This window comes from Mytilus edulis, chromosome 12 (genome assembly GCF_963676685.1).
Source record: "Mytilus edulis chromosome 12, xbMytEdul2.2, whole genome shotgun sequence".
Taxonomy (NCBI): domain Eukaryota; kingdom Metazoa; phylum Mollusca; class Bivalvia; order Mytilida; family Mytilidae; genus Mytilus; species Mytilus edulis.
In genome coordinates, this window is record NC_092355.1 from 40276859 (window position 1) to 40303633 (window position 26775).

Consider the following 26775-nt stretch of genomic DNA (forward strand, 5'->3'; position numbering starts at 1 on the left):
ATCTTTAAACAATATATATATAAAGGCATAGTTTAACTTGTATATTTTAAATTTTGTACAATATACAAACAAAGCAAGCAAGCTACCCAAAGTTTTGCTCTACGTGCATCAGGAAATAAGCCGTAATAATGTTATCCATATGTATTTGCGACAAGGTGGAAAATTTTATATGTTTTGTGAAAATTGCAGCGTTCGACCTATAATAAAAAAAAAAAGAAGATGTGGTATGATTGCCAATGAGACAGCTGTCTACAAGAGACCAAAATGACACAGAAATAAACATTTATAGATCACCGTACGGCCTTCAACAATGAGCAAAGCCCATACCGCAAAGTCAGCTATAAAAATGCCCCGATATGAAAATGTAAAACAATTCAAACGAGAAAACTAACGGCCTTAATTATATATAAAAAAATGAACGAAAAACTAATATGTAACACATAAACAAACGACAACCACTGAAATACAGGCTCCTATACAAAATATTTTTTATGGAATAGATTTCTTCTCCTTTGATATGTTTAATTGGGCCGGGTTTTTTTTGTTGTTGTTTGGATTGTTTTACACAAGTAATTTTAGGGTCATTAATAGCTTACTTTTTAGCATTGAACCTATGACTGCTTACTTTACTAAATTATGTCTTTGTTGGAAAGATGTCTCATTTGTCACTCATTCCTCATCTTCTTATTTCTATATACAAAGCACGTTTTAGAAGAAAAAAAATAATGGGTAATATGGCACCCACTTTAATCCAGATACTTATATTATTGGAGATATTTTACATTATATAAATAACACATAGCTGAGAGGGTGATAGAGCAGATTGGTACCCCGAGAAAACATTGTCAACCGCGGCGAAGCCAAGGTTGACAATGCCTTTTCGAGGGGTTCCAATCTGCTCTATCACCCTCTCAGCTATGTGTTATTTAATTTATTATACAGAATGTTTTGTTATTACTGTCGATTTTTTTAAATTCAAAGTAATAAACTGTGACATATTGTACATAACCATCCGTATTTAATAAAGCGCACATTTGATCAAACGTCTCCGTGAAGGGTAATAGAGTATTTGCCATAGGACGTATTTAATAAAGCGCACACTTGATCAAGCGTCTCTGTGAAGGGTGATAGAGTATTTGTAGGGTGATAGCGTATTTGCCACAGGATAGAGTCGTATTTAATAAAGCGCACACCTGATCAAGCGTCTCTGTGAAGGGTGATAGAGTATTTGTCATAGGATAGAGTCGTATTTAATAAAGCGCACACTTGACCAAGCGTCTCCATGAAGGGTAATAGAGTAAATTGACACCCTCGTATTAGCCAATCAAAATCTGGCATTTTGACATGAAGTATAATAAATGTCAACAGGACAGCAGCCGAACGATAAAAAACCTTTGAGGTATATTTTGTGATAAAATTAGCAACAAACGGATATTATCGATGGATGAAACAATAAAAAAAATGAATTGAACTATATACCATACCGCTCCAGGAGGGCGGGGGTTCGCGGGGATGGATCCCCTTTTTTGGACGATCAGTGCATTTGAATGGGGACATGTAGTTGGAACCCCTCCCCTTTTGTCCAGAGTTAGGCCCCCCTTTTTAAAATGGATGGATCCGCCCCTGCCGCTTTCATAACACTTAATTTAGCATACTGAATATTATGATGTTCTTACTTTGAGTTCAGTTCCTGATAAAAAAAAATACACATTCAGTACAGAAAGAAGTGTTTTAATGAAAGTTTTCGTGTTTTTCTAGGCAGAAATGATTTTGGAATGACATTAAACCGGTTTAAAAGAGCTCAAATTATTTTCTTACTGGACAGTGGTCACTTCATTGGATATTTCACTGTTTCATGTCGTGAAATGAATGCAGGTTCAATTCATAACAATGCACAAAACCGGTTCAACTACTTTTGCAAGGCGAAAAAGAAAGTCGAATCGTTAAGCCAGTAAACAATATTTTTTTAATCTGAGCATGCAAATTGAGGATTACATTATATATTTTACATAAAATATATTTGCAGAATAAAAACATTGGTAATGAGAGTCCCAGACAATATACTAGTTGACTGTTTTTCCACTAATTCCACGTGTTTCAAGTAGTAGTTTACTCGTAGTAGCCCACAATGCATTGTAGTTAATTGAGTCGATTGGTCGGTTTTCAAGGATATATTAGCCTTGTGTTTTGGAAATTACTATGCAAATATATTCTGACGTCAGAAAATCTAGAGTTCTCGACCTGTTTAACATTAACCAATAAACCATGAAAACAAAGTCAAGGTCAGATGATACCGACTTGCCAAATATATAATACATAACAATCATTCCATAAGAAAATGATAATTTATTCCTTATAGTATCTGAAAAAAATACCAAATAAGAAATCAAATAACATGGACCAATGAACCATGAATATAAAATCAAGGTCAGATTAATATAATTGCAAGATAGACAATTTCACCATTCAAACATTCCATACCCCAAATATATATCTGTAACTAAATGCTTATAGTATCCGAGAAATACACCAAAACACAAACATTTTACTTTGCCGGACCACTTTACCCTAAAAATGGAGTATGTCAAAATCATATGACACCTGTGAAGTGAACATTTAGCCATCAAATCGTTCAATACAACCGAATATAGAAGAACTATTGAATTTGGTATCTGAGATTTTGTCTAAACCACGAACACTTTACACGTAAAATGAGGTCATGGTCAAGTGAAAACTGTTTTTCGAATTTTGAGAGCACACCATATTATTTTAGTGCACACAGTATATTATATTGTGCGCACAATATATCTAAGTTGTGCGTACAATATATTTAAGTTGTGCGCACAACATATTTATGTTGTGCGCACAATATAATATTTTGTGGGCTCAATATATTATTTTGTGCGCACAATATATTTAAGTTGTGCGCACAATATAATTTTTTTCTTTGCATGTCCCTAGCGGGGCTCCGTAGTACGACATAACTGTTGTTTCTTTTTTGTAGCAAAAAAATAATAATTATAATATAGCAAAGCTTAAAAATGTATCAAATTAAAATTAAATTAAATCCCGCGATCTATCAAAATTGTTCAAAAATATTTTTTCATTAAAAATGCGAATGTTTAGTGTAAGTCGTGTTCTTCTACAGATTATTGATGTGTTAACTAGGTCACTCACTCACACACTAAATAGTTATCAAATGTACCATGATTATAATTTAAGAAGCAAGACACACTTGTCGTATAATACATGTAAGACTCATCAGTAACTCTCTGGTCAATATAGTTATTAAGCCAAACGCATACTAGGTTGAAGAGCTTTGGGGACTAAAAAATCCAAAAAATGTGCCAAATATGGTAACGGTAATCTTTTAATTGGATTAGAAAATCATTAGTTCTTTCGAACTGTTATTCAGTTTACGGTCTACTCATCTCTAGACATTGTCCATAATGTTGATGGGAATTCGTTATCTCTAGATTTGTCCATGATGTTGATGGGAATTCGTTATCTCTAGATTTGTCCATGATGTTGATGGGTATTTGTTATCTCTGGACATTGTCCATGATGTTGATGGGTATTAGTTATCTCTAGACGTTCTCCATGATGTTGATGGGTATTTGTTATCTCTAGACATTGTCCATGTAGTTGATGGGAATTAGTTATCTCTAGACATTGTTCATGATGTTGATAGGTATTTGTTATCTCTAGACGTTGTCCATGATGTTGATGGGTATTTGTTATCTCTAGACATTGTCTATGTAGTTGATGGGTATTTGTTATCTCTAGACAATGTCCATCGAGTTAATGGGTATTGGGTATCTCTAGACATTGTCCATGATGTTGATGGGAATTCGTTATCTCTAGACATTGTCCATGATGTTGATGGGTATCTGTTATCTCTCGACTTTGTCCATGGAGTTGATGGGAATTAGTTATATCTAGACTTTTTCCATGATGTTGATGGGAATTCGTTGTCTCTAGACATTGTTCATGATGTTTATGGGAATTTGTTATCTCTAGACATTGTTCATGATGTTGATGGGTATTTGTTATCTCTAGACATTGTCCATGTAGTTGATGGGTATTTGTTATCTCTAGACAATGTCCATCGAGTTAATGGGTATTGGGTATCTCTAGACATTGTCCATGATGTTGATAGGTATTTGTTATCTCTAGACGTTGTCCATGATGTTGATGGGTATTGGTTATCTCTAGACATTGTCCATGATGTTGATGGGTATTTGTTATCTCTAGACGTTGTCCATGATGTTGATAGGTATTTGTTATCTCTAGACGTTGTCCATGATGTTGATTGGATGTTGGCATATCTAAACATTAACCATATTGTTGATTGGATGTTGGCATATCTAAACATTAACCATGGTGTCTAGAGATGACAACATCCAATCAACAATATGGTTAATGTTTAGATATGCCAACATCCAATCAACAATATGGTTAATGTTTAGATCTGCCAACATCCAATCAACACCATGGAATGACAACATCCAAACAACGCCATGGTTAATATCTAGAGATGACAACTTCTAATCAAAACCATGGTTAATGTCTAGAGATAACAACATCCAATCAACACCATGGTTAATGTCTAAAGATGACAACTTCCAATCAACACCATGGTTAATTTCTAGAGATGACAACTTCCAATCAACACCATGGTTAATGTCTAGAGATGACAACTTCCAATCAACACCATGGTTAATGTCTAGAGATGACAACATCCAATCAACACCATGGTTAATGTCTAGAGATGACAACATCCAATCAACACCATGGTTAATGTCTAGAGATAACAACATCCAATCAACACCATGGTTAATGTCTAGAGATGACAACATTCAATCAACAGCATGGTTAATGTCTAGAGATGACAACATCCAATCAAAACCATGGTTAATGTCTAGAGATAACAACATCCAATCAACACCATGGTTAATGTCTAGAGATGACAACTTCCAATCAACACCATGGTTAATGTCTAGAGATGACAACAGCCAATCAAAACCATGGTTAAGGTCTAGAGATAACAACATCCAATCAACACTATGGTTAATGTCTAGAGATGACAACATCCAATCAACACCAATGTTAAAATGTCTAGAGATGACAACATCCAATCAAAACCATGGTTAATGTCTAGAGATGACAACATCCAATCAACACCATGGTTAATGTCTAGAGATGACAACTTCCAATCAACACCATGGTTAATGTCTAGAGATGACAACATCGAATCAAAACCATGGTTAATGTCTAGAGATGACAACTAATCAACAACTCCCATCAACACCGTGAACAAATACTCATCAACGAATTCCAATCAACATCATGAGTAGTCATCCAGGTCTCTTCAGCGCACTTTCCCCCCATAGACGTAACGTTAAAGCCGGCATCTTTGATGGTGGAGGGAAATTTTCGATATGGGTCAAAGGGTTATTTTGTTAACTAGTAACACAATTGAGAAATTTGTGTGTGTTCTTAATAATGATTAATTTTGATTACTTATAAAATGAACCATTCCATTTGATATAATTGTTTAGGTCAGATATTTTGAAATTTATTTTCTTATTTCTCCATTCACCCACAAAATTTAATTCAAACTATTGCGTATCATATTTTCATTAAAAACATCTAACCCAAATGATTTTCAGTTTATTTTTTATTTGTGTAAACATATTACTACTTAATTTTGACTTATGAATTATCTGGTCAACCCCTATGGGACATACATGTAAACGTGTAAATAACGATATCGATTTACGGATTATATCATTACTGTGCTTTGGTAAACATAATTTGTGCATTTTTTCAGCACTTTTGAGTCTTATATATCTCATCTATAACATGTGACCCTATTGATTTTCGTATATTTTATTCATCAAAATCATTGATCTTTTATTGGGTAAATAATTATATAATTATCTCTATATATATCTTTTTCTCACAAACCAAATTACAAAGGTATAGCGATAGTTATACACATTTCAATACAATTACATAAATAAATAATGTACGAAAGTAGACAGAGGCATTCACAATTGTTCACCCAAAAAAGTTCAATTTGTTATAAATCTCCTTAATAAGTTTACATAGTTCGTACAGTTCTGTTAATTTTTTTTATAATTCATTAAGTCATAAAACTGCAATTAATTTTGTTTGGTCTATTTCTACAGTAAAATGCAATACATTGTTTTCTACATTTATCAAAAGCTAAACATTTAAAAATGTAATGCTATTCATCTTATGGCATCTGAATTACACAATACACATTTTTTGTTTTCTCTTTCGATGTTTTGCCATCTTCCAGTTTCTATTGGAAATTTCATGTTCAAAGTTCGAAATTTAAGAAATAAGGATATCTGCCTGTTATCCAAAATATTTAAATATTTCTCAAACTCCAAAGTATCTTTAAATAACCGATAATTTAATGCTTTTTGGTGATTCCCATTTCTATGGAGAAAATTTCCATAAGTCACAAAAAATCTAAGTGGAAATAAACATTTTTAACAATGGCAGTAAAAATGTTTGTTCCTTTCCTGGTCTTAAAAATGTTAAAAACACTTTTGAACACTCTTTGTTATATCATGAAAGGCAGTTGTTATTTAGTTCTCAAAGCAGTCTCATCATTTAGTTTTCAATGCAGCCTTCTTTTGTGGATAGTTGTCTCATTGGCAATCATACCACATCTTCTTTTTTATATCATCAGTACCTGCATCATCAACATCATTGTATTTCAAACTTATATATCAGTGATATTGTTTGCCTTAAATTAATGGAGAATAAAGGCTTTTTCCCTGGAGAAAAATTCCAATCTGAAAATAATGGCTTGAAACTATTCCCCACAAATAAACTTTTTCCCAAACAGTGCAGTTTCAGTAGAAGTTGTGCATGAATTCAAACTGAAAAACAATCATTTATACTTTTTTCATACTAAAATTACTATATAAGAGAGGGACGACAGATACCAAAGGGACAGTAAAACTCATAAATCTAAAACAAACTGACAACGCCATGGCTCAAAATGAAAAAGACAAAAGACAAACAATATTACACATCACACAACATATAAACTAAAGAATAAACAACACGAACCCCACCAAAAACTAGGGGTGATCTCAGGTGCCCCGGAAGGGTAAGCATATCTTGCTCCACATGTGGCACCCGTCATGTTGCTTATGTGATAACAAATTCCGGTAAATAGTCTGATTCTGTAGGTCACATTCATCAAATGGAAGGGGATTGTAGTTACGACGTAAAGAACATATCCGGTATCTTTTTTGAAACGGTTATTCCATAACGGTCAACCAACTCGTGATGGCGTCCGTAAAATTTACGAAGGGATGATTTCAACTTCACCATTTGGAACTCTTGGTTTAATAGCTTCCTTGTGAGCATCAAACCTCTATCAAGAAAATCATGATAGGAAATGCAAGCACGGGAATATCGTATCAATTGGGAGATATATACCCCGTATACAGGTGCTGCTGGAATGTTGCTACTTAAAAATGGAGTTCACAATTGGAAAGCTGAAATCATCTCTTTTGTCGTAAAGTTTTGTTTTCAATCGACACTCATTGTCAATTTCTAGATGTAAGTCAAGATATGAAGCTAACTTAATTGTATCTGTAATATCCTTTATATCTAGTTCAATGGGATAGATGCGTTCCACATAGTCAGCACATTTTGAATTATTTAGTGAAAGAACATCATCTATATAGCGGAAAGTAGAGTTAAAGGATATTGCTAACTTCTTATCTTTCTTCCTAAGAAGTTCCTGCACGAAGTCAGCCTCATAGTAATAAAGAAATAAATCGGCTAGTAGAGGGGATCAGATGTTCCCATTGGAATGCCGACAATCTGTTGAAAAACACGTCCTCCGAACGTAACAAATATGTTGTCAATCAAGAAATCAAGCATCTTGATAATATCAGTTTCAGAGAATTTTTTGTTAGAATATATATATATTAGCGGCAATAAGTAAAATTAGGCATTAAGCTTAAATCCTAGGCAATAAGCTAACGCTTCAGGCAGTAAGCTTATTGCCTGAAATCTGATGATGATTATTCATTCTATTGCCGAACATAATTTTAGGCAATAAATAAACTCTGGAATTTATGCATATTGGGTGATTTATTCTTGATATATAGTCGTTTATAAATATACATTCATTTGACAGTTCTTCAAATTTAGTTAGTTTATTTAGTAATTTTAGCAGTTGAAAAACAGAATTAACTCATACTTTTTCATGTTTGTGTGGTTTTACTAAGTATCAAAAAGACTTAAAAAAGTAATTGTATCCAATTGAAAAAGGGGGGAGATTCTATAGAATAATTATAATTATATTTATTTGAAAATTTGTACACTTCATTAGTCGAGCTAGTTTAACTGGTCAAAAGTAGACCAAATTAAGACATGACTTTTTTTATCACACCGTTTTCCATTTTTTTTTTATTGGATAAGTAGAAAGTATTTGTTAATAGTTCCGAAATTTGGGATAACAAAATGATTTTTTAACACAAATTTCTATCAAGTTTATATTTAGAATGACACTGGACCCTGTACTTTGCATCGTTAAAATCGGTGAAATTCGTTTTTTTTTTCTTCTGCTCATTTTCAAACGTATGTTATTTGCAGTAATAAAATAAAATAGTTGAAGTATTCAGTATTTATATGAAAGATGCACGAGATTTTCATATGAACTTTTAAGTATGAAACCGTGCATGGCGCTTCGAATTCAGGTCCCTCAAAGCATAAAATGATTTTACCGATTATATATTTAACTTTAACTATTTACAATTATTTAGTTCAATTCTAGTAATATAAAACGTAGTTATATTTTTTTTTACTTATATTTTGTTTCAAAGAGATTGGATCTACAATTATAATATAAAAAATATGTATTACCTTTCATTTAAAACTGCATTTCAATATACAAATAACATATTTTATTAGTGAATTTATTTCTGGTCTCTTGTGGAGATTTGTCATATTGGTTATCATGCCACATCTTCCGCGATTCATACAAAATGTACTTCGGTCAACGCTTTTACACCCCAATAAATTTACAAAATAGAGCATTCAATTCTTAAAAACAATCCTCAGATAGCTTCGATGTGCAGCATGCTGAGAAATGTCGTAAGTCGATCCTAACTAGATCATATTTTCTGTCCTAAGGATATCTTATAGGACTAATCTTAGGACAGTTTCCATAAACAGGCTACAATTATCATAATGTTATTATGTAACAAATGTATTTTAATTTAAAAATGAATAAATGTTTTTTATTTACTCGCATTTACATGTTAGGCATTAAGCTTAATGCCTGCACACATTTTTCAGGATTTAAGCTTAAATCCTAGGATTTAAGACTAATGCCTAACATCATTTAGGCAATAGACCTACTGCCTAGGCGTTAGCTTATTGCCTAGGATTTAAGCTTAATGCCTAATTTCACTTATTGACGCTAACATATATATGCGCAGATTTGATGATCTATTTGTGCATCATCACCGACAAAACAGGGACTTATTTCAAAGCAGGGTTTGACTCTTGAAATGGCGTCTGTAAAATGAAGTTTCAGTCAAATTCATGGACGGGTATATTCAAAAATTCCCAATTAAATGAAAATTACGCATATTTTCCCAATAATATCACTGTATATATACATTTGAAAAATACTAGTTTTCAAAGAATATGTTACAACCTACAAGTACAAATGACGTATCCACAAAGGATTATGTTACAATACAAAAAAAAAATAGGTACCCACCTGATATAACCTATATCCATTAGAGAATCTGGTAGCAGTAAATGGGAGAAAGTCTTCTGGTCTAAGATACGTTGATATCCCAACGAGTCCATAATCCCACTGAAGATGCAGATACATGTATCAGTTGCTCCTCTATAAGATATTCCACCCCAAAGCGAAAAAAGCTAACAAAATGATCGAAGTTCTGACATAAAAATCAATTTTAGGATTTTTAGCATGCAGATATAACTCAATGAACAGCTCTTAAATCCATGTTTGTTATACTTCTTTCAACCTAGTATTATAATATAAAAAAGAAGATATGCATGATATGATTGTAAACGGGACAATTGTTTACACGAGACTAAAATGACACAGAAATAACAACAACAAAATGTAGAACTGAAGTCACCGTACGGTCTTCAACGATGAGCATCGGGAGCCGTGGTGTAATGGTTGGTGCATCTGACTGCTAACACAAAGGTTTCTGGTTCGATTCCCGTTCGGGATGAAAATTTAAGGAACTAAATTTTCGGCTCTCCCTTGACACGATTTGCAAGTATGGTCTTGAGGAAACGATGATAGTCCGTCGGAAGGGGACGATAACGGCTGACCCGTGTTAAGAGAGAGTCATATTTCTTGCACGTAAAAAACACCCATGTAGATTTCGAAAAAGAGAAGGCTAATGCCGCTACAAGGCGGCACTCGCACCCGCAAAGTTGAAAGGGATTAATATAAGTTGCAAAACTTGTTTTCCAATCCACTATAAATAAATATGCGATATGAAAAATGACATGTTATGATCTTTTTATCATATGCTTCAACAGTAAAGAAAAATAACAGATTCATATATTGATCCTTTTACGTGGTTCCCGAAAAAAAGTTGAAAGAGTTAAAAGTGCACGGACGTCGGACCCAAAATTTGATACATTCAATATGAAATCTTTCTATCATATTCCTCAACAGAGAAATTAAAAAAACTCATATTTTTATATGGACGAATCGACAAAAAAATAATTCAACAATATACATAATGAACATTGAATTGAAAAGTCAACTTTTTTTAAAGTAACTTTCTAAATCATGATTCAGAAAAACTATAAAAAATGCATTTTGTTATTTTTTTTTTTTTACTTTAATTTAATTTAATTATTTTACACAATATACATTCCAGTATTCAAATAATTGTTTTGTACACTACTTTGTAATGTTTTTCACTGAAAACATAGCATTGAGGTGTATTTTCCGGAATTTGCCGAGTATCACCGGAACGCCATGTGATAACGTTACGGAAAGGCATGTGATATAACAATCAAAGCATGTGATAAACTTTTCTTATCATATACTAAGACTAAATAACATATAAATTTTACCGTATGATAATAGCTTTAAATTGACGTAGATTTCATATTTTTCGAATTGTGCTTAGCGGGCTGATATGAAAAGTTTATCACATGCTTCGATTGTTATCACATGCCTTTCCGTAACGTTATCACATGGCATTCCGGTGTTACTCGGCAAATTCCGTAAAATTCACTTCAATGCTACGCTTTCAGTGAAAAACATTACAAAGTAGTGTATAAAACAAAAAAACAAAATGAAAATAATTAAATAAATGCATTTTTATTTTTTTCTGAAACATAATTTAGAAAGTTTCTTTAAAAACAATACTTATCCAAACAATGTTCATAATTATGTATATTGTTGAATTATTTTTTTTGTCGATTCATATATATTAAACTGTTGTTTTGATTTTCTCTCTGTTGAGGCATATGATAGAAAAATTTCATATTGAATGTATGATATTTTGGGTCCGACGTCCGTGAACGTTTAACTCTTTAAACTTCGGGAAACACGTGAAAGGATAAATACCTTAGTCTGCTGCTATTTTTCTTTACTGTTGAAGCATATGATAAAAAGATCATAACATGTCATTTTTCATATCGTATGTATTATCAGCCCTCGGTCGATATCAGCCCTCGAGCCATGCGGCTCTTGGGCTGATATTAAACCTAGGGCTGATAATACATGCGATATGAAAAATGCCATGTAATAATCTGATAATATCAGCCCGCTAAGCACCAATTCGAAAAATATAGAAAATACTTCAACTTAATGCTATTATCATACGGTAAAAATCATATGTTATTTAGTCTAAGTATATGATAATATAGGAAATTTGTCTTTTCATTTCAATTTTGGACCACAGTGTTTTAAGTCAAGGTATATTAAATAATCTAGATGTATTCTACAAGCAAATGTATTGTACAATGCCATGCTTTTTGCATGCAGATAGTTTTAGATGAATTCTAATTGATATTAATTCTTTCTGTTTCTGTGGTACTAAAAATTGGAATGCTTTGCCAGATTATCAGTGTAAAAGGTTTTGTGTGAAGTCAAAAATAAAATTTAAGTATGAAATGAATAAAAAAAAAAACACGGGCCGTGAGTAAACTCAGATTTGATTTTCCGTATATTAGATTGCTTTTTTTCAGAATATATCATATATTATATATGGGTATATATGTCTCTACTTTGGTTAAGGCATTAGTGGTACCTATTAGTAACAACCATTGCTATATCTTAAGTTTGTTTTATGTATTTGTATATATTGGCTTTACCTGAATAATTATTATCATTTTTCCTGAATATGACATTTAATTTTTAAGCGAAATATATCGTAGTATCCTTTGGCGGATCTAGTTCCTGGGAGGGTTCTGGTAGTTGGGACCCCCTTTCTTGGACGATCCATCAATTGAATGGGGACATATAGTTGGAACCCCCCTTTGTCTTGGGTTGGGACCCCCTTTTTTTTGGACGATCAATCAATTGAATGGGGACATAAAGTTGGAACCCCCCTTTGTCTTGGGTTGGGACCCCTTTTTTTAAATGGCTGGATCCGCCCCTGGGGCAATTAAAAATCATTTAACCTGAGCTATAAAAAAGAAGATATGGTATGATTGCCAATTAAACAACTATCCACAAAAGATCTAAATGACACAAACATTAACAACTATACTGAGGTCACCGTACGGCCTTCAACAATGAACAAAATCAAAGTTCATACCGCATAGTCAGCTATAAAAGGCCCCAATAAGACAATGTAAAACAATTCAAACGAAAAAACTTACGGCCTTAAAAAAATGAACGAAAAACAAATATGTAACACTTAAACAAACGACAACCACTGAATTACAGGCTCCTGACTGGGGACAGGCACATACATAAATAATGTGGCGGGGTTAAACATGTTAGCGGGATCCTGCAACCCTCCCCTAACCTGGCACAGTGGTATAACAGTACAACATAAAAACGAACTATAAAAATCAGTTGAAAAAGGCTTAACTCATCAGATAGACTACTACAATGTACAGTCTCAAATTGATCCAATGATTTATCAATATATACGAATTTGTTTTATAACGATTCTATGATAGGCCTCGTTTGGAAGATTTTTTTTTATTAAGAATTGTGACGAGTTTATCATAGTCCGAGCAGACCCCTGTCACGATCATATATGTCTTTGGCCGAGTAAAAATTTTGAAACTTTTTTTTTCATTGTGATCACTCAGAGTTTAAGAACCACCATCTCGGTCCGTGTAACACTTAAATATCAATTCAAAGTTTTGAAAAGTTTTGAAATTTTAGATTTTTGGAATTTTAATCAAAGTTTTAAAATATCAAAATTTCAAATTGTGTTAAAGTTTTGAAAATTTGAAATTTTAACCAAATTATTAAAATATCAAAATTCTAGATATCGTTTATAAATTTGATATTTTAAAAACTTGATCAAACTTTTAAAATACTAAACCTAATGTGCAATTTTGATTATTTCGCTTTTTGAAAGTTTAATTTTTTAAATGTTTGCTTAAAATATCAAAAATATAAAGGGGCGACAAGAGGGGTATCTGTAATCACTGATGAAAACACGGCTCTGATAAGAACTATTCTTAGTTATAAATAAATAGCATAAAATATATCAAATCATTCTTAATAACAAAATAAATAATGAAAAGAAGTCGGTGTTTTTTTTATGAAACATATTAGACATCACATGGGATAACAGTATCCTGAAATTTTAAGGTTGTGCATCTATCCAAAAAAATATAATTAAACCTATTTATACCGGAATCAACTACGTTGATTGAAATCTATTATATAAGGTTAGCGTTTGAGATAAATAATTCAAAGCTTTTTTGTGTTCCCAGTGCCCAACATTTAGAAGTATATCAGTGAAAAATGACCAACTCGCAGTAAACCATATAGTATTATTCGCATTTTTGACGTTCCTGGTGAAGGTAGATCCAGAAAAGCGCTTCGGTGGGCTGGCATACAACTTAAAACGTTTTCCTTTCTTGTTTGTCGATTGCATGATGATAATATAATGCCTTTAATGATGTATTTCAGTTCCAAGAAATGATACGGAAGGAATACTTAAATATAGCGTCGCAATAAAAGTTGTGCTAGGCGTATTTCAACTGGCCCCTAGACAAAAAAAGTGTACTGGTTCAGCGATTATAGACGTAGTACTAAACTCCGAAACATAACAATGAACTAAAATCAAAATCATACAAGACTTAGAAGGACAGAGGCTCCTGGATTGGGACAGGCGCACACATGCAGCGGGGTTAAACATGTTTCGTGAGATCACAGCCCTCCTCTATACCTCTAGCCAATAAAGAATGAAAAACACACAGTAATACGAACAGTAAAACGCACTTCAATAGTCCTATGTCAGAATAGGAAACAAACTAAGAAACTAATTAACATGCATGACAATGATAATAAAATAACATAGGACTACTATACATAAGGCTAGCAGTTACTGTCATACGCCAGCTCCAGACCTCAATTAAACTAATTGAAGGGTTTTATATGTCCTCATTATGCGCACTCTCTCCCTGTTGCATTTATTGCTAATTTGTTCCGGAATATTCATGAAATATTTGTCACTGGCAACAACAAAAAATCGATAATTTAAAATAGGTTGTTTGCATACAAATTACGAAGAAACGTAAGATTCAACTTTCGAGGACAAAGTTGCCCTTATAGATGGATTTAAATATGTTTTAACTTCACTTTGGTCAAACACCTGTTTAATTGTTTCGTTCTTTTTTTGCTTGAATTTCAAATTTCAGTTTCAGCATTCCGTTCTTTACTTCAAATTCAGCATTTATCATTGTACTGGTTTTTCGAGAGCGACATTGGTGTACGGCCAAAAATGGAAAAAATCCATCATGCAACTGACAGTGTTGCTTCTCTTTGCACGCCCCATTCTGACTGGGTGTACATGTGAACTTTTAGTTTGCTAAAAGTCGATTGTCGTACGATAACTTCAAAATACCAAAATATGCAAATACGGGACAGTAATATCCTTTAATACAAAACATTTTATTCCTTTTGTTTACTATAATAAAACAGTGGTTGATTTAGAACCTATAATGGAGCTACGTGTATGATAACCAGTCCAAACGTTGTCTTTAATGTAGCAACCATGTAACTTTAAAAGTGGGGTGATGTTGTTTTGTCGAAGAGCTAACAATTTTATTAAGTTTTTCATCGCCATTAATCAACTTGTCTGGTTCAAAATTTAACACTTAAAGGCATGGATAATTTTTCTTTTGTCCTCTTCTGGCACAGAATATTATATCATCAAATTAGGGATCAGAATATTTTAATGTACCATTATCGAAGCCCCTAGTGGTAGTATCAAGTAAAAAACAGGGACTATCTAAATATTGGTTCCCCGGAAGATAACCATTTATCACTGATAAAAACTTTTGAACACAATTTTCAACTTTCAAAATGCCGACACCTACAACTGGATAGATGGTTGCTTAATGTAGTACAGCGGGAACTATTACATAAACATGAATGCAAGTTGGGTGCTTAATGTAGAACAGCGGTAATTATTACATAAATATGAATGCTCGTGAAAATAATGTTTATGGTTTACGTTTATATATGATATGAAAGGTTTTAACTTTTACAAAACCAGAGCTATACGTTGGATTTAAAAGTTCACTTTATTTGGCCTTTTCAATTTTATTTGACTTTATTTGCCTTTTTAACTTAATTTGGTTCGAGTGTCAATGATAAGTCTTTTGAAAACGAAACGCGCGTCTGGCGCAAACACCGGCAAAATTTACATTCCGGTATCCATCTATGATGAGTTTTTGTAGATACCTTGTAACAGTATCTTGGCTCCAATTTTGCTGATATTGGATCCAATTACCCTCTTATTAATTTCAGCGTAAAAAAAGATTATATTAAAAACCTTCCACACTGTGGATTAGCACAACCTTAAACAATGCAGTCAGTATCATGAAGCGCTTTTCTTGATCGACCTTCTTACGGAACGCTGAATATTTAGGGCAAACAACTTACAAAGAACAGATAAAAACGTTTAAGATGATCTTTCATTCTGTACATGAAATGATATATTCTTTAGCCAACATGATTGCAGGAGGTAAGAAGTCGTAAAGCAAAACAGAAAAAAAAATGAAATCAAAAGAGATAATACATCGTGTATTGGGCCTTTTTGTGGCTTAGAGTTTAGTAGAAAATGTATATACATGCTCAACATAACCATACTATTTGACCTACTGCGAGTTGTTCAGTTTTTACTGTTACTCTTGTTTCTCCTAAAATATGGGTGCTTTAAGAACCAGCAGGTAAAATGGTCAATATCAGAGCCGTACGTCTGGTTTTTAAATGAATTATCTTCTTTTAAGAAATATTAATTTTGTCATCCAATTTTTCACCGCTTTCAACTGTCCTTTTTATTTCATACATACACTTTTAAGTATCAGTATGTTTTTAATTCATATTGTTTCGTTTCGTTCCGCTTTTATTTCGTTTCGCTTTTTACAGGTATCCCTCTTATTGCCCCTTTTCTATTTTGATATTTTAAGAAAACATTTAAAAAATCAAACTTTCAAAAAGTGAAATAATCAAAATTGCGCGTTAGGTTTAGTATTTTAAAAGTTTGGTCAAATTTCTAAACTATCAAATTTATAAACGATATTTAGAATTTTGATATTTTAATAATTTGGTTAAAATTTCAAAATTTCAAAACTTTAACACAATTTGAAATTTTGATATTTTAAAACTTTGATCAAAATTCCAAAAATCTAAAATTTCAAAACTTTTTAAAACTTTGAATTGATAAGTGTTACACGGACCCATCTCCTATTTAAACTCAGATTTCCACAAGAAATATAATATAAAAAACTTGTTAAAATAAATAAATATTTTATAATTTCCCGCGTAATGAAGTTAAATGTTTGGTTCCCTGTTTATTACAAGAAACCAGTTACGTACAAAGAAAAACATCGAGGTATTCCGAAAAGGTGTTTACATGTCGCCAACCAACGAACCCACACTGTTTTGAACAGCAGGCCACCATTATTTCGATAAACGATCCATTGCAACAGTTAAACTTCATGGTTATCTGATTATTTACACCGAAGAAGATGAAAGAGACAAAGATGCGTGTGTTTCTACCAGTGTTTATCCTTTTGGTGGCTACAACTTTAAGTGTTCAAGCAGATAACGCCAGTAAGACACATTTTTCACAGGGGATCTTATGACTTAAGTTATGTCATTTAACGAACGATGTTTAACACATTCGGAAAACAGGTTCCCAGTGTTTCATATGACTGAACATATCATTTTATAATTAACTTCTGTAGTCGAATTGTTTGGTTACTGAAAAGTTTACAGTATCTATTTTATATTTGATTATTTTGTAGATATAGTTTATAGTTAGAATATTATACATTTATGGGTGGGTTCACAAAATTGTATCTCTTCAAAAACAACACCAGAAACGATTAGATCCTAAAAAACTGTGCTAAAGAGATTATATAAGCTGAGGGTTTATATTATAATTATTGAAACATCCATTATAATACATGTATTTCTAGAATCATGTCTTTCACCAGAAATTATTGTCAATTTCATGCATCTTTATAACATCATTTACAAGAAAAGAAGATACATGTATATTGAAGAAGACACGCCTGTTACCCCTGCTCCATGAAATTATTGCATCATGGGTAAATTATCACGTGATTCGTTTAACACTATCACATAATGTGTTACGTACGGCCCCTATGCCATGAAATCATTGGATCCGTAATGGGTTCATGACGTCACATCTACATTTCTGTTAATGTTGTGTTTCTTTGTTTATTTTTCTACAAAGTGCTGCAAAAAAAATCCTCATGCCATAACACCATTATATGGTCCACTACTGACCCCCTACAAACCTTAATTAATAGACAGTGAATAAAACCCAAAGGATAATCGTCTTTCAATCACCACATGACAAAAATGTATGTGTAGAAATTTCCAGCAAATGTTGAGCAAACGGGTGAAAAAGTTTTATTTTATACTGCACAAAATATATATAAATTTGGGAAATTAAAATCTATAAGGTTGATCACCTTCCCTCAGTCGTACAGCAATCACCATTATGTACTTATGGAACATAAATTATTTCTATACTACCCTACAGAATGACGATTATGAAAGTGCTGGAAACTTTTAATAGAGCAGGAATACAGATGCGCCTTCTATCTGCTAAATGACGTCATAAAGCCATGCAAAATTGACGATCTTTTCCGGTGAAAGACATGATTCCAGAAATGACCTATAGCTGCATAATGTATGAATAAAAAAAAATCTTTTTCTAACAGGAGTATCACAGTTAGATGTCATTATTATAATATTAAAATTTAAATGTTTTATTTGTAGCTGAAATTGCAGAAAACAAAGTTGAAATAAAATTCTACAGACTTCAAGTCAGTGAGGTAAAAAAACTTATTTTATATCACATATATTGGCTTATATAAATTTAACAGTCATGACAGTTTATTTATATCTTCTTCTTTTTCTTCTTCAGGAAGTCCACCCTATCTGCAGGGTCACCGCATTTAAAAATTTTGTTTATTTTTAAAATTGCGTTATTTAAAATCTTATCTACTAGTTAAAATTTAAAATAATAGTAACAGAGTTAGAATAGGATATAACTAAAAATTAGTTAAAAACAGGAACTTGTATGTACACTATACATCTTAAAATTTTAAAATGGATAAAAATAATATCTTATCAGTTGTTTAATTTTCTCTTAACAAAGGAAATTGAAAGGAACTACTAATCCGCACTAGTAATGGGTTAAATTTTATGGCCTAGCATATGGTTTCATAATTAAATTATATATATGTATTTAAAATCTAAAATGGTAAAGGATACGAATAAAAAGAAACTTGTAAAAATTAGTTTTATGTAAAACAGTAAAATTTGTCAATACAATTTGGATCTACAAGATTATTTACAGGGGTAATTAACATTCATATTCTCTAGTTATGGTTTAACTATGTAGTACTCAGCTATATAACCTAGTATTTAATTAAGTATATAGAGATAGTAGTTTAATACTTCTTATATGTTACATTCCCACGACTGACAGCCACTTATATCCTGTTCTAAAGATATAAAGCGTAATTGTTTTATACCAAAAATTCTGTACAGGTTGGAGCAGACAATTTTTTAAGATTTTTTGGGTTGTTTTTTGTAATTTGAAAATTTCCCCCTTTTATAAAGAATTCAATCAGCAGAGATAAATGCAGCAATTTTTTTTCAAATTTTCAGTTACAATTTAATAAGCCAAAGTTATCTGTAGCCTACATTTTTGTACATCATTGAACATGTATTAATTTTCTAATGTACATTGATCCTTAAACTATTAATTGATAACACTCTGAGCTCTGTTGATTTACTGTTGCTTCAAAATATGCAATTGTTTCTTCTCCTTTATATTGTTGAATGGTAGACCATTTACATATATATTCATTATAAAATAAGAAAATGTGATATGATTGTCAATGAGACAAAAACTAACTCTTCACAAGGGATTAAATGACACAGAAATTAACAACAATAGGTGACCTGTAGTACAGCCTTCAACAATGAGCAAAGCCCATACTGCATATAGTCAGCTATAGAAGGCCCTTACATAACAAATGTAAAATAATTCAAAGAGAAAACTAACCTCCTAATATATTTACAAAAATTAACAAAAAACAATGTAACACAGCAACAAACAACAACTGGTAAATAACAGATGTCTCCTGACTGGGGAGAGGCACAAATTACAAAATGAATGTGGTCGGGTTAAACATGTTAACAAATACTAACCCTCCCTAACATGGGACAGTGGTCTAGCACTAAGCTAACAGTGGTAAATGAGTGAAATCAAACACATATGATATAATACAATTGTATTATATGTCTGATATTTTGTTTATTTTAACAGTGGGATAGTGGCCTGATGGAATCAAAGTTCCATGCATTGTTAGCATCTGAAACTAATACATACTGTGCAAGTAACCTAGCCGCTTGTGGTCTCATTGGACTCCAATCAGAGTAAGCTTATTTATCTATTCTGTGTGAATTCTAAAGAATGTCAATAAGGGAGATAACATGTGTATTTTGTAAGAGATATTTATATCATGGGAGATAACTCTTTTTTTTACTGGTGGACTCATTTTATCATGCAGTGATGATAATTTAGTAGACTCATTTGTACTGCTCTTTAGCATTTAAATTTAATCTTTATATTATTTTACATATGCAATTCAGAGCTCCAGATAAGAATTCACAAATTGGGTTTTTAACCCACCATTTTCAAATATAATTGGGTGAAAAAGTTTTTTAATTGCATGATCAATTCCAATTCACCCCTCATGTTAATATCAAATTGGGTTTTTCACCACGAAGCTCCTTAATGTATTGGGTTTCTCATCAACACAATATTGAATATTTAGGCAATAGCAACCCCAGATTTTTTCCATCTTAAATATGTTTCTTTCTTTGTTTAGCTGTTTTATTTGGTTTAGGGTTAGGGTTATTTGATAGCTGTTTTATTTGGTTTATTCACTGAGGAGCAATTGTAGGATTAATTTGTGTTCCGTTTCAAACCTTCTGCCAATTTTGTATTTTCTCATATAAACTAATAAAACGGATAGTTGTATTCACAGGCACTCGTCTTTATATACCTTTATTTAATAAATTCTACATGTGTGTGTATTCATTAATTAACAGTAAAATGAAAAAAAATAGTATATAAACTCTAATTATACTTGAACCGTTTTGTTTTATTCCAATTTTCATAAATCTGGGTTTAGTTGTCTTTTATTAGAACTTTTGGTTTCTGATGCTTTATCATGTCATAATTGATTAGGCCTTTCACTTTTTCCATCTGATTTCATTTTTGAGGAAACCCTGCCTGTTTTTATTAGCAATGTTCTCGTTAAGGTACGCACACACGCCCGTGTGTTCGATGGACACTTCCTAAAAACACTGGCTGAGTCTTGTTATCGTCATAACTTTTCCTCAGCTTTTCAAAAGAAGCAGAAAACATGCTTCTATTCAATATTTTTACCGGACATTCACTTTCGTTTTAATTCAATCTATGTTATGATAAATCCCGAGCAATGCGAAAAAAATATGACTACATGACACACGCTAATTGGATAAATGCCGAGAAGATCGAAATGTTTTCAAAAACATGTGTACCCTTTGAGCAACGGAAAACTCTAACAGGTACCCATTTTAGCTACTTGATGCAGGGATCTATTTTTAGAACGAAAGGGAATTTCCAATTATAAATATTATAAAAATAGTTTACGCGACGACTGTAAACAGATAAGGGTAAATAACGCAAATAGTAGCCAATAAAAGAGTTGAGAACTCATGGTTTTGGCATATTATTGGGTTTTCCTTTGAATTAATTGGGTTATTGAACCCTGCAATGGGCAATTGCATTGGGTTTTTATTATTTGTATTGCGTGATCACGCAAATACGCAGCTTATCTGGAGCTCTGTGCAATTTATTCCAATGAATTTAATGACTTTTATACTTACTTACGTTAATTTTAACACTGCATACATAAAAAAAACTATTTACAAAATTAAGCATTTATGGTCCATAATCATGAATTAATTGTAAAAACATTTTTGATAAGCACTCTGTACATACACCGTACATATGACAAATCAATTTTAGAAAATAACATATTTCTTTGTTTTATCTGCAGTTGAAAATTGAAGATATCATTTCAATTTCCAACATCCTCAATATGTTTGTTACAGGTTATTTATTAAGTTAGTTTAAATTCTGTCATTTAGGTTTACATGCATTATTTGCCTGCCTGGTTTATAGTTGTACGAGTCACTTTACCATCAGATACTGACAAATAAACACTAAAGCCTTTAATTAATAACACAAAATAATCAATAAATACAACCAAAAAATTGCAATAGCTGATGAGTGTTCTCAAAAAGTTTCATGATGTACACATCAATTGATCTTTCAGATTCAAAGACAGCCATATTGGAAAGGTAGATAACTCTCCATTAAATGATGACAAAGACATGTTATATGAATTTTACATCATGTATCCAGAGAATTCAAATAAGAGTTCACCTAGTGTACTAACATATGTTTTGTCTGAATCTGTGGTCAAGAGTAAGTACTGTACCAAATGAATTTTAGCACAAAATATTAGTGTATTTAAACCAATTTTATGAAAAAGTAAATGACAATAATAATCTTTTACTGGAAATATAAAAAAGAAGATGTGGTATGATTGTAAATGAGACAACTCTCCACAAGAGACCAAATGACACAGACATTAACATGTTATTTTTCTTAAACACACGTGATTGAAAAGTTTTCGTAATGGTAGAAGAGTGGAAAAATTCTGAAAACGATTTCAAGTGCTGTTGAAATTATAAATTTATGAGTATAGAACCTTTATCAAGGTACAACAGCATATTAATTTGATAACCCTAGACAACATTTTGTTCCTCATTTTTATTGTACATGTGATACAGGAAATTTTACCAGCATGAGTTACAGAAAAAAATCAGTGTTTATAGTTAAAATTAACTAGTCTTATTTTATTTTACATTATACTGGCTAAGAAAAAAACTATCTGTGGCAGAGTTTAATATAGTGGCTAGGACTAAGGTTACATTTTAAAATCATCAAGTGGTTGTTGTGTGCCGATCCAAAAATATAGAATCTTGATTAAAACAAACATACTGTAGATTCATTATTTTGTTGGATATTAATTTTTCGTTGGTATCAGTTAACCCCGAAATAAAATGTTCAGCGAATGACAAACTTTCTCTAGGCTTATATGCAGGTTAAATTAATACCACAATCAATCAAGTTTTCTTTAATCCAGGAAAATTGGTAGTATAGCCACGAAAATAAATGAATCCACAGTACACAATGTAATTATATTTAAAAAAATGTCAAATACTTTTGATAAAAAAGTTATTATTTGTTTTCTTCTAGCTATTATACTACAACTGAGAACTAATACAGATTACATCAGTTCTCTAGGCTGTGACAAATGTTATATAACATACATTGGTTCAGATTTCTATGGTATCCCGCCATCAGCACTAGAAAACAAGATTATTATACCCTTAGCTTTTCTTGTACTGCTCATCGTCATCGTCATTGCTATTAGTTTAACCCTGTGGGAGTAAGTATGAAAAAAAATAATAACTCTACGGGTAAGATAACGACCATGTATCTTTTCTAGAAAAATCATCCATTCAGTAATCAGTTTTACCTTACTTTGCATTCAGTAATCAGTTTTACCTTACTTTGACTTATAATCATTTAGTTTTTACAAAATTGAGACTTAGATGGAGAGCTGTCTCATTGGCATGTACGTGCAATCGTACCTGATCATCATCTTAATTATTTCTATAATTAAGTCTAGAAATTAATAAGCCCAACATACAACAAACTTTAGGTAAGTTATTTCCTCTGAGAAAAAAAATATTGAACTGATATAAAGGCACTGTATTGATTTTATCTTTAAGTTAAGAAAGGGAGATAACTCAATTTAGAAATGTCTATTTAAAAATTTGGAATATATGATCAGAAACTTCTAATCCTTTGATACTTATACAGTTTAGCCAGAAATTTTGTAAGGGTTGAGTTTTGCTTATACATTTGCACTCAAAAAGAATATAATTTAAAAGATGTCCACCCACGTGCCAAAGATCAGAATCTGAGGGTCAAGAAAAATACAAAAATAAATGTTTTCAGCCTGAAAATTAATTCTTAATTCAATTTTGAAGAAAATTATTTTTGAAACATAAAAATGAAAAGGAACTAGGTACAGCAAAGCAGTGGTTCATTTGGAAATTAATTGATGTGTGGCTGATAAATGTCCAGTGGCAAATGTCCAGGATGATTAAAAAAACTTTAAAATGGTAAATTATAATGCCAGTAGTTATGATAGATAGAAATGGTATATTATTTTTTGTAGCAAGAGGAGGGAAAAAGAAGCAAGATTCCAAAAGATGCACAAGCCAAAACCAAAAGGATCACAATACCCTACTAAACCAGCACCGACAAAAACAACAGAACTTCCAGATGAAAAAGTGTAAGTATTTTAGGGTCAAATCTATAATTAAAATTAATGTGAAAGGGTAGGAAAGGACATCAAGAATCCCCTAAAACAAACCTGCCTTTTGATAAGAATATTCAGTTATAAAAACCCAAAACAAGGCTTCCAAAAAAAATTGAGCCAGATGGACATTTTATGTCTTCCCCTGATCTTAATATCTTAAGACTTAATAACAAAAAGCAATTATCAGCTGATTAGGATAATAAGGTGGCCATCATCATAAAACCAATGATTGGCATTTAAATTTTATTATAATGATATTAAAGTCTACTTTGATATAAATTCTGACGCAAACTGGTTAAATTGACAGTGCATCAAAGTGTGCAACATCCATCAGCGTACTTATATCTGCCATAGGCTGTTTTAATTTTTTTTAAATATCGTCAAAAAATGTACCTTCGTTTTTAAAAAAGCACATATTCCTAATACCGGATGTTGACTTGATTAACTTTAGAAAACAGACCAGCTAAATCTGTGTTTTTTTACAAAGCACAACCCCAGGTCTAAAAATAGAACTTCCTTCCTACTCTTTCACATTCATTTTAGCCATTTTTGTAGTTGAAGATTTAGCATGTTTGTAATAGGTAACAACGCCTTGCTTGTTGAATATGAAAATAAATTGATCACAATTTTTTCTAAAAATATACAATCCTCAACTTTATATGTATGTAGTTTAGGATTGTTTTTGTTTGCTCTGATAACATCACCAGTCTTGTATAATATCTTAATGTTTTTGAATTGTTAACCCTAATTTTTTTAATATTTTGGAAGTAGCAGCTGTTAAGTCATTTTATTTTTTATTTTGTTTTTGGATTGCTGTCAAATTCAGTGTTTTGTATAATTTTTTCATTTATTTTTTCCAAAATTATCTCCCTGTACTAATGTTTGCAGTGTTTATGTTTTCTGAAACAAATATATTGTTTTGCTTTGCATTAAAATTATATACCCATGCTTTCACCTGTAGAAATGAAAGATTGAAATATCTATTACTTATCACATAATATTAGTTCAATCAATACATTTTTTTCTCAGTTGATTTGAAAGCCATCATAAGTAGTCAAGTTAACACCGCATTATTTGTCAAAATTTTCAACACATGTCTATTTAGATTAAAACTTGAGTCAAACTTAAAAGGAAAGCTCTTTGATTTTTATTTTCAATTTATTAAAAAAACATTTCTGTAGAAAAATATTCTGCAGCATCTTGAATATTTGAAAACATTAAGTGTTATCTTTCTATTGCAGGTAAAATGCCCGGAAAAAAATGTAAAATTTGACTGTCTCACTTTTTGAAGTTTATATTCTTCACCGTCATTATAAATATACTGTCTATGTGTATTCAAATTCTTCTTTATTTTGTATAAATCCATTAAATGTGGAATCTTTGAAATGAATTTATATTCTATACATGCATGATTTGTAATCTGATTGCTGTGAATAAATTAATTTTGGATAAAACAAGTCTTCTGATCGGCTGTAAATTTTTTGTCTTTTGTCTGTTCATAGAGATAATTTTGTCATGTGACTGTGACGTCATCAATGTTTTTATTTCCATGATTTTATTCCTAAAAATGGAATTTAGAATTAAATTATATAAGGAATGACTGTTATTATTTTTCCTTCACACTTTTAAATAACCCCTTTATTTCTTCTTCTTAATATATTTTTATATTCATCATATTGTGAGGTATTTAGTATAAATTTAAATAATGTGACTGAATGAATTTCCTAAATATGCAGTTATCAATCTATTGAATTAAGTCCATTCTTCAAAATTGCACATAAATTTATTTGTAAAGTTATAGTAGCTATTTTTGTCTTTTTACATTATTTCTAAAAGAATTATACTATTTTAGAACAAATCACATTAGAGATCTGTATATGATTAATATGTAAATATTTAGTAACCTTAGGATGTGTATTTGAAAATAATGTTGTTTTCCTTTGGTGATAAATCTATGGAGCATACTGTAAATTCGGAAATTTTTGCATTTGTTATTGAGATTGTTGAAAAAACGGACACAAACATAAGATTAATTATTTGGAAAATCACGCGCTTACCACAGCGCTATGCAAAAATCCTGGGGAGAACACTGTAATATTGCAGTTTTAGGAAGTGATGGAAACTCTTTCAAAGTTAAATGCCAGTCTGTTTTTTTTCAATTTTCACCTTATTTGGCAATTTCTTTAATATTTGATAAAAACCTTCCAAAAAATTCTGAACTAACAGTATGCAAAACATGAATTTGAGCTAACAGTCCTTATATATATAACATTTCATGTATGCAAATTTTTTTAACATGATGTTCCTCACTGTCACAAAATACCTAAATTGTGTCAGTCCTTATGCAAAATCTTAGTGGTCAAAACATTCTGATGATCACTTTTCCAGAATTCTAATAATATTTGAAACAGAAATGGGATTTTATATGGCTGAATTTGTATTAGAAAGAATAATTCATACTGTTTTATTCTTGATGACAAAACTGAAATTTGTGCACAT

At 31.6% G+C, this 26775-nt stretch overlaps 1 protein-coding gene across 2 annotated transcripts in view; it reads left to right on the top strand.

Annotated features, from left to right (window-relative positions):
• LOC139498457 (uncharacterized) overlaps positions 1 to 26775 on the top strand; it is a 126394-nt gene that overhangs the window by 94330 nt on the left and 5289 nt on the right. Inside the window, exons 1-6 of one of the 2 annotated variants that reach the window (XM_071286845.1) lie at positions 17124 to 17329; positions 18530 to 18585; positions 20091 to 20200; positions 22153 to 22304; positions 23142 to 23334; positions 24133 to 24249. In XM_071286845.1, coding sequence (XP_071142946.1) covers positions 17245 to 17329; positions 18530 to 18585; positions 20091 to 20200; positions 22153 to 22304; positions 23142 to 23334; positions 24133 to 24249 — 713 coding nt within the window. In that variant the 5' untranslated portion in view covers positions 17124 to 17244. Of the gene's footprint in view, positions 1 to 17123; positions 17330 to 18529; positions 18586 to 20090; positions 20201 to 22152; positions 22305 to 23141; positions 23335 to 24132; positions 24250 to 26775 lie in introns of those variants that run through there. The other variant, XM_071286844.1, reaches the window with a different exon arrangement.